Here is a 9,517-nt window from a genome sequence, read left to right as displayed (position 1 = left end):
ATATGGTGAATGAAAATGTTACAAAACATTTATTAATTTATAACAGATGAAACACATGATGATGAGTTGATGACACTACTTCAAAGTTGCATAATTTAAACCTTCCAGAAGTAGAACTTATTCATGAAACTTAGTCAATTTCACGGCCTTGTAGTTTTATTTACCATCCCATGTTTACTTGTGACATTATTATCAAGAAAAAGTCACACCTTTCTTCTTGATATCAAACAAGGGTGGCAAACGGATGGGTCGTGTTGGATATGAGTGGATCGAAAACGGGTAATGCAAAAACGGATAAAAATTATCCGATCCGACCCACATTTAATACGGATAGAAAATGGGTTAATCAACGGATAATATGGATATAGCTAATTTGAGTCTTTACAAATGTAAAAATTAAACTCATTAGCTATCTATTTTCTAAGTGGATATTTAGATAATATGAATTTTATCCATATTTGACTCATTTTTAAAAAGTTCATTATCCAGTCCATTTTTTAGTGGATAATACGGATGGATAACTATTTTTTTGTTATCTATTTTACCACAACTATATCAACCTATCCGTTCCAAAAGTTTTACTGTCTATCAACCCCATTAGCCTCAACTCCAATCTGTATAGTAATTGATTTGCAACAACAAACCGACACTGCTTACATAAAATCATGTATACGCCGTTGATTCACAAAATGGAGCAGCCATTTTGATATGAATCTCTAACTTCATAAAGTGGAAATTGAGGTACAACGTAATATGGGTAGTTATAAGATGGCCACTGCATCATGGCAACTTCCATTTTTGGTCCCTCTTTTTTGTCACCATCTTTCTTGTCAACAGGGCCAACACTCAACAGCTCTGCTGCTTGCTTCGATTTCTTCCTAAGCAATTTGGTTAGTTTCACTGCATCAATCTGCACTCCCTCCACTTCTAACAGGTTATTTTCTCCTCCCTGCATTGCTGCTGATTCCACACCTACATGACATAGAAAAATATAATCAAATTAGTAAAATATAAATAGAAAAGAATTGATCTAGATAGCAGTCCACCCAACGGCTTACACTAAAAATACCCGGCGGATATATAATATATATATATATATATATATATAAAATCTATATATATTAGCTAGGAAAAGTAGTAGTGAATTTGACCGGCTATTTGTGTAAGAATTTAAAAACCAACACTATATGAATTCAGAAAATCAGTGACAGCTCTAACAATGAGCTAAAAAAATAGTACTTATAGTGTTTCGGGGTAACAATTAGTGTATATAAAGGTAGATATATATACTCCGACCTCTGTACAAAAGTCATTTATAATAAAAGTTAGTTTTTTATGAAACCAATTTTTATGTTATGTTATAATTATATGTTTTCTATAACAGTATTTCGCTATAACAGCCAAAAAAATTCGAAACTAGACTGTTATAGAGATGTTTGACTATATTTTAGAAATATTAAACGTGTGGAAAGCTAAAATGAGACATGTACCTCGCTGAGAAACGGCAATCTTTAAGGCCTTGGATCGCGATTTCTGATCATTTCCATTCGTGCATAACCTAATAACAATCTTTTGCTGCTCAATTTTTAAGAGCATACATTAGTAAATGAAATAATCCAAAGTTAGCTTAACAATGAGCAGAATGAAAGAAGTATTGCCACTCTGCCAAGTACTTTTGTTCAGTTAACCCTTACTAATTCGAATGATTAAAAGAAATATAGGCATAAATACCTTCATTCTCTGTGTTTAGAAGGGAAAATTGCTTTAAGAATAAATATGAAATCGTAAAGAGAGGTTGTAATTTTTGAAATTCTTGGGAAATTGTACTGAGGAGAATATTGTATTTTCTGGGTATTTATAGTTGGGACTCGCTCCTATCTAGCAAGTCGTAAATAACACGCTATGAAGAAGAGGACAATGAAGTGATTAACATTATTAATCGTTATGACTTATGAAGTAGGGGAGTACCTAGTATACATGTTATATGTTTGTATGCGGTCGAAATCGAGTACAACTTGATAGATTGGTCTTGGAACGTGGCAGTCAAAGACTGAGGATCGACCTCGAGTCCCATCGAGCTAGAACCCGAGGTCGGAACGCCTGCCTTCGAGGAGTAGTGAGTCCGATGTCGACCTTAGCCTCGAACGAGCTCGGAGAAACATTATCGAGTTAAGTAACAGAAGACCGAAATATTCGCGACCGGTCGGATATTGCTGCGGGAATCTCGGCACGTATTAGTAAGAAATCGAAAATCAGCGAATCAAGAGATCTTTTACCTTTTATAGAATTGTACCTAAAGTAGGATTTCTCTACTATATAAAGGGGGTCTGATTGTTCAGGAAAAAATATTGTAACATGCATCCCAAAGCAATATATTATTATTCTCTTTAAAGTTCTTATTATTCTCTTGTTATTTTGTTGTGATATCGATAAAAGAGCTTTTGGCTCGAGGGTGGCTAATCTTCCAAGGCTAAGACCGTTCAACTCTTGTTGTTTGTATTTACTTTTCCATTACTTATTTCAATCGCAAACTGATTTATCGTTTTGTATAAAGTTAGATCGCATATCCTTAAAACCATTTACAAATTCAATTGTTACTCGATTTTGAGGGTAAACAATGTTCACGTAAACTTAATAGTTTTTTCTTAGACCCTACATATGTATTACAAAGTCAATTAAATATCTATAAATATTTTAAACGAAAAAGGGCCAAAAATGCCCCTAAGGTATTGAAAATGGCTCAATTTTTCCCTTCTTCCACCTATTGGGCCATAAATGCCCTTAACGTTAGTTTTTGGGCTCAAACTTACCCCTATATTTAACAAAAGGGCCAACAATACCCCTAACGTATTGAAAAGGGCTCAGAAATACCCTTCGTTAATCTTTTGGTCCGCAAATGCCTCTAACGTTTGTTTTTGGGCTCAAACTTACCCCTATATATAACATAACTAACCTTGTCAATTTTTTGACTTTAACTTCGCCATGTGGCATTTTCTTAATCCGTCACGTGTATTATTTGTATTAAATAAACCCACTTGTATCTTTTAAAATATCCAATGACCCTGACCCACTCCTATATATTTGGACGGTCGGCTAAAAATAATTATATTTTCTAGTTAAATATATAAAAAATGTACATTGATTATATATAAAAATATGTATATTATACATTAATATTTTAATATATATTTTACATGATATTATTTTTAGGAGAAATTATACTGTGTAGTTTTTCCTATTAATTATGATCCATAACTCAAATTTATTAAGAAAATCTGATAATGGAACGATAATTTTTGCTAATATTTTAGCTCTATCATTATATATTAAAACACTTTTAGTTTCCATTGAAAAGATCATGTGAAGTCCATTTATGTGCTAACCAGTTGGATATGTATATAATTAAAGGTTTTAAATAATTTCTTTTCCATATATTTCTTTGCTTCTCCTTTAGAATCATATAAATAGAACATTATCATTTTAATGTTTGCAAATTAAAATTTATATTTGTTAAACTTGTTAAGATTTAAAAAAATTGAAGGGAAAACTACACCGTATAATTTCTCCTAAAAATAATATCATGTAAAATATATATTAAAATATTAATGTATAATATACATATTTTTATATATAATCAATGTATATTTTTTATATATTTAACTAGCGAATGTAATTATTTTTAGCCGAACGTCCAAATATATAGGAGTGGGTCAGGATTGTTGGATATTTTAAACGGAAAAGGGTCTGATCTGTCCCTCTACTATCATCAATAGTTTAAATAAGCCCTCTGTTATACTATTAGAGTAACCAAGCCCCTGCCATTATACTCTTTTTGTGAGACACCAGATGGTGTATTCTAGAATAGTACAGCTAGATATGAATACTAGAATGTTCAAAAAACTACAAAGATAGGTACTTGAATCCTAGAAGGGATAAATATTTACCTTAGTATGACTCCCGTCCCCAGTAAAGAGAGAATGTTAGGCGACCCGAAGAGCTAGTGGATGGAGCAAGGGGAGCTAAAAGCAAAAGAATATTTTGTTAAAGCTTTCAGAATAAAGTGATAGACATAAATTTTAGCATGAAGATAAGAAGAGAGTAAATGAAGCATCATGAGCATGATGTGATAAGTGAGTAATAACAACAAATCAAAATATGACAGGATGACAGAGTCTATATTCCAGTGAAGGAAAAGATAAGAGGTGACAGACCTTGAGGCAATAAAAGAGTATAATCCATAAAGTCATATCCCCATTTCGAGAAATGAGTTAGTGACTCCAACATAATTACCAGAAGGACAAGTTAGACCCCCAGAGTAATAGAAATCAGTAGGCCAGTGAATAAGATAAACTGAACATGAATTAGGGACTAAAGGATTTTATAATAGTTGGCATCGTGAGAATTTCAGAGATAGCGTTCCGGCAATAATAGAAGGGACAACAAAAGAATAACCTTTAAAGTTCATTCAAGAAGACGTTTTCCTAAAGTAAGCACTGTGAGCAGAGTTAAGCTTAAGGGACTAAGTGTGCCACTTACACTAGGTGTCACCCTCGTGAGTAAGAATTTTCGTTATCCGTGATATAGAAGGATTTCCGCAAGGCGAGTAAGAGTTAGTGAATATGTGAAAAGACGCCAAAGATGAAGAGAGGGGGAAAGATGGTGTGATATGGTATTAAGTAGGAGTTATATGGTTCAGGGAACTATGAAATAGTAAAGGAATAATGCGATAAAAATGAGAAAGGGATGAGGTTGCACTTATTCAAATCCCACAGATAGGTTACGGCTCCAGAACATTACGCAAGCACGATGTCAGGGGGGGAGGGGGAAGTAAGGGTTCCCGATCAGGATGTTATTGATAAATAAGTACGAGTGAGTACTTGATACATAAGGAGCCAGTGCGAGAGGTAAGTTAAGACAAAGGACATATCCCATGAGAGATTACACGGAATATAGATATGAGAATGGACCAACGAGTAGTTAGTAGTTGATTCAGGGAAAGCCTAGTTATGGCTAGACAAGAGGATACAGATAAATCGGCAGATCGTACAAGATAAGCATAGTGAAACCCAATATGGTGAATTCAGTCTCGCAGTTATGACATTGTAATCCTTGAGAAATATTCAGATAGGAGTTGGGGTAGTTAAAGGTACCATATTGGTATTGCGGAAATAAACAAATACCCTTATTTTAACAGATGGGCTACGTGGCAACACCAAAATTATCCGGTTAGATTTAGTATAGATCTGACCCAACCCATTACCCAACCCGACCCTAAAATACTAGACCTTTCACCTTTATTAATGTGTGAACCATAATTTGTTCACTCATATCTGCAGATGTCCCTCCCTCTCTTCCACAACTCAAATGCTATAACTTTTCATTCAAATTTCTTTGTTCTTCTTCGACCAACACATCTGAGTCTTGGTTCGATGTCTAGTTCTAGTGTTACATCGAGAAGGAGGTGCTACTGTGAGGAGATTGCGAAAAACTTCACTCTGACGACTACAAACAACCCCGGAAGGAGATTCTACAAGTGTGCTAAACCTGAAGTAAGTGTGAATTTCGTTGGTGATTCATTACTCGTCGATGCATTTAATGTTTTATTTTTTCTGCTCTTTAACATAGTTATTGATTGTATTTGTAAGGGCGAGTCATGTAGATATTGGGAATGGCAAGACGAAGCCCTCTCGGACAAAGCGTTGATAGTAATCAACGATTTCAAGTCTAAATTAGATGCTGCAAATGTCAAAATCAGGACGCTGAATATGTTGTTGGATGCGTGCAAGTTTGAAAGGGACAAATTGATGAAAAAGGTTGATGTTTTGGAGGCTATGAATGATGTTGAAGTGAATAAAGCAAGGGAGATGGAAGTGAAAGTGATGCACATGAAGATGTTCATTATGGTTGCATTTGCACTGTTAGTCGGATTTGTTGTGGCATTGTTGATGAAATGAATTTTGCATTTTATGTAGTGCAGTAGGGCTTTGATAAAGTTAACTGTTATAAAATCCTGATTTTCATGAATGTTTTGTGTTGGTCAGCTTGGTTGTAATCCATATTTTCATGAATGCATTTTGTGTAGTGCACTATGGCATTTATGTAGTACAGTATACCTTTCATTTTCGGATTTATTGTGTTGGTCATCTTTGTTGTAATCACTAAATATAGTTCTTCATATGCCATGTTAATGCCCAGTTTAACAGAATAATGTAGATTTTAACAGAAAAAACTGGGTAGTTATGGCTCTAATACAGTAAAAAACTGGGCAGTTATGGCTCTAATGCAGTAAAAAAACTAGGCAGTTATGGCTCTAATGCAGAGTAAAACTGGGCATTTCACTAACAGTAAAAATCTGGGCATCCACTTTAATGCAGTTAATTCAGTCTATGATGCAGTAAAATCTGGATAGTTATCACCAATGTAGTAATTACATATCAGAAGTACTGTCAATGCAGTAATTACATATCACCAAAAATAGTAAAGTTAGTAGGTGAAACTGATGATTGGATGTCAGACTATAATCCCAAAAACTAACACAACTTAAATCATACTATGACATCCAATTCAGTTACCAATACCAATATTAACAGAACATTAAACAAGAGACTGTCATTAAGTTTGCAGTAATTACATCCCAAAATAAACACAAAACTACATAGAATAACTTGATCATTTTTCTTTTCTTATCTTCAGCTTCCCAATCTTCTATTGCCTTTGTTTTTCTAACTGATTTGAGTTGTAGCTGCTTTACCCTTCCACATCAGGCCTGCTGGTGAATATGAAAGATCTGTGGGCTCACTAACACCAGTGTGATCACCAGTAAAGTTGATTGATCTTGTCCCAGCTGGTAAGTTTACCTGCTGCCTCGGTTGAAGTCTTGTCTTGACTTCTGATATCACTATTGGCCTAACCACAACATTTTCATCATGTTCTATCTATGAGAAATTTGGAACCATACTTGATTGACCAACTCTAGATGTAGGCATGAAGCTAAATCCATTTTTCTGACTTGATTGAGTCATTGTGGTGCTGAACAGTGTATTTCATCTTCTGTTTCAGAATCTAACAAAGTTCTTGTCCTTTTCAAAGGTTGTTTTCCCTTGCTTAGTTGCTTTCCCTTTGGTTGCTATTAAAAAATAAAGTCAGAAAACATAAATAGGTACAAGTTCAGCATGATGTGCTTGTGGTAGAACAGTTTTAATTGCCTTAATTAATCCCTATAACAAATTCGGAAAACATGCATAAAGAAAAAATTCAAAAACAAAAACTAGACAGAAGTAGACAACAAAAACTAGACAAAAACTAGACAACAGAAAGAAAAAAAATTCAGAAACATTACCTTTTGCATTTTTGACATGAAGGTGATTCCTTCTCCTTCCTTAAGGTCTAGAGATCCCTGAAGCAATTGTAGGAACCAGTTCCAAGAATGCTTTGTCTCCTTATCAACAACTGCCCATGCCAAAAGATAAAAATGGTTTTGTGCATCCTGTCCAACAGCAACTAGCAATTTGACCATTGGCTTTCCCTTTTAAAAATGTGCCATCTACACCAATAAATGATCTTAACCCTAACTTGAAACCCATCTTCATAGCTTTGAAACAAACATACATCCTCAAGATTCTTCTTTTCCCATTTTCAAGTGCATTGTTTGAAATGTTAATCATTACATCACTGCCTGGATTACTCTCCCTCAATTCAATGGTATAAGCATCAAGTTTGTTGTACTCATCTGTAAAACTCCCATCTAAGGTCTCCAATATCATTCTTTTTGTCCTCTTGCACTTCCCATGACTCATATTTAACTCAAAAATCCTTTTCAAATCAAGTACCATCTCCCTTACCTTATACTTAAGATTATCCTGTAACTTTCTCTTAAAGTAATGTGCAATGGTATTGAAATCAACATTACTATTATCATATGCAGTGCCACAAATATGTTCTGACTCTAATGTCTTTACAGTAACCCCTGCATTACCATTTTTGGATATTAAACAAACGAAGGGACAGCCCACAATGCATCTATACCAACCCTCCTTAGGTCACTCTTCCTCAATTTTAAGACTTTCTTGTTGGCTAGAGCATACAACTTCATAAACTTCCTAGATTCTGGTATGTCCTTAAAGACCATGCCTTTATATATCTCCTTGTAATCATTCCGATTCTCAGTTATGTCTATTTTTTTGTGTTTTGAGTCAATGTAATTCTTCAGAATCATATCCTTCAGAATCAAATCCCTCAAAATCAGAACTAGAGTCAGATCCTAATTCACTTAAGCTATAGTCAGTACCAGCCTCATCTAAACAAGAATATGATTCACCATAATCAACAATACTGGGAATACACTTAATAGGGGGTCACATTCATCCACATCATATAGGTTCACTACATTATATTCATTAGAAAGAGAGGATATCAACTGTCTAATCCCCACATCCCCTTGAACCTCATACAATTTACTAGAAGGTCTAACAACTATAAGTTATTGAACCCCTACAAACCCTAGCTCAACTATGAATTCAGATTCTATATCTATATAAGAAAGCAAGTCTTAATCATACCCTGATAAAGTGTACATTTTATTCTTTGTGTACACAACTTCAGGATGTATAACCCATTCACTTTCATAATTGAATATTAAATCAACTAAGACCATCTCCAATAATCTAGTAAATATAGAAAATAAGAATAGTTAGCAAACAGTAAAAGAATCAATATAAGCTGAAAGTAAAAAAAGAGGAATAAATATAGGCAGAAAATGACATGTGAGACAGAGGGTCCCATGAATAAAGAAATACAACATGTACAAAAGAATCCACAAAAAGTTCAGTTTATGGGCCACCCCTTCATAAAAAATTGACAAAGAGAGCAAATATGCACTAAAATCCAACCACCTGAATAGTTTAATGAAGCAGTTGCATTCAAGGGTCCTACATTTAGGACCACCTTAGCTAGTAAACAAAGAAAAAGCATTAAATTTCAGTCAAAATCACAGAAAACTAAGGCATTTTTTCCCAGTAAGACAAAAAACAAATCATAATCCACTTAAGAAACCACCTTTGAGAAAAAATCCTAAATCAGAAGACAATAAATTCATCTTGATATATACCCATACGAATTTATTAGCATAACTAAAGCATGCAACCACTAAAAATCGGGACTACCTCAAAACTGAAACAAAAATACTAAAAATAAGAATAATATAGCAAGCAATCAGCAAAATTGATCAACAAATACTAAAATCAAGCAATTTAATGAAGAAAAGACTGACCTTTACACCAAGATCATATGAAATCGGCAGTTTGGAGTTACCACTACCGCCAGTCTCTTAGAGCTTCGAGAGAGTGAAAAGAAAAAGGAAAAATTGACCAAATGGTCTGTGACAGTCCATATTTTAGAGAAAGGTTGGATCGGGTTGGGTAATGGGTTGGGTCGGATCTATACTAAATCTAACCGGATGATTTTGGTGTTGCCACGTGGCCCATCTGTTAAAATAAGGATATTTGTGTTTAATAATATA

The 9,517-nt window shown here is 34.2% G+C and overlaps 2 protein-coding genes across 3 annotated transcripts; both read right to left on the bottom strand.

Annotated features, from left to right (window-relative positions):
• Positions 1-617: 617 nt before the first annotated feature.
• On the bottom strand, positions 618-2,359 carry LOC104103349 (heavy metal-associated isoprenylated plant protein 16-like). 2 transcript variants are annotated; one of them, XM_009611247.4, is made up of 3 exons: positions 1,732-2,359; positions 1,491-1,575; positions 618-972 (listed from the first exon to the last, which is right to left on the bottom strand). In XM_009611247.4, exons 1-3 carry the CDS (start codon positions 1,735-1,737, stop codon positions 683-685), a joined length of 381 nt encoding a protein of 126 aa, XP_009609542.1. In that variant the 5' UTR covers positions 1,738-2,359; the 3' UTR covers positions 618-682. The 2 variants fall into 2 exon arrangements, with proteins under 2 accessions (XP_009609542.1, XP_009609541.1); XM_009611246.2 differs by lacking the exon at positions 1,732-2,359 and having other exon boundaries at positions 1,491-1,725.
• Positions 2,360-7,018: 4,659 nt separating this feature from the next.
• On the bottom strand, positions 7,019-8,128 carry LOC138893671 (uncharacterized). The gene is made up of 4 exons (XM_070178322.1): positions 8,026-8,128; positions 7,496-7,966; positions 7,340-7,449; positions 7,019-7,126 (listed from the first exon to the last, which is right to left on the bottom strand). The coding sequence occupies exons 1-4, from the start codon at positions 8,126-8,128 to the stop codon at positions 7,019-7,021; spliced, it is 792 nt and encodes a 263-aa protein (XP_070034423.1).
• Positions 8,129-9,517: the final 1,389 nt, after the last annotated feature.

This window comes from Nicotiana tomentosiformis, chromosome 6 (genome assembly GCF_000390325.3).
Source record: "Nicotiana tomentosiformis chromosome 6, ASM39032v3, whole genome shotgun sequence".
NCBI lineage: Eukaryota > Viridiplantae > Streptophyta > Magnoliopsida > Solanales > Solanaceae > Nicotiana > Nicotiana tomentosiformis.
The sequence above is the reverse complement of the archived record's forward strand: the minus strand, read 5'-3'. Positions and strand labels throughout refer to the sequence as shown.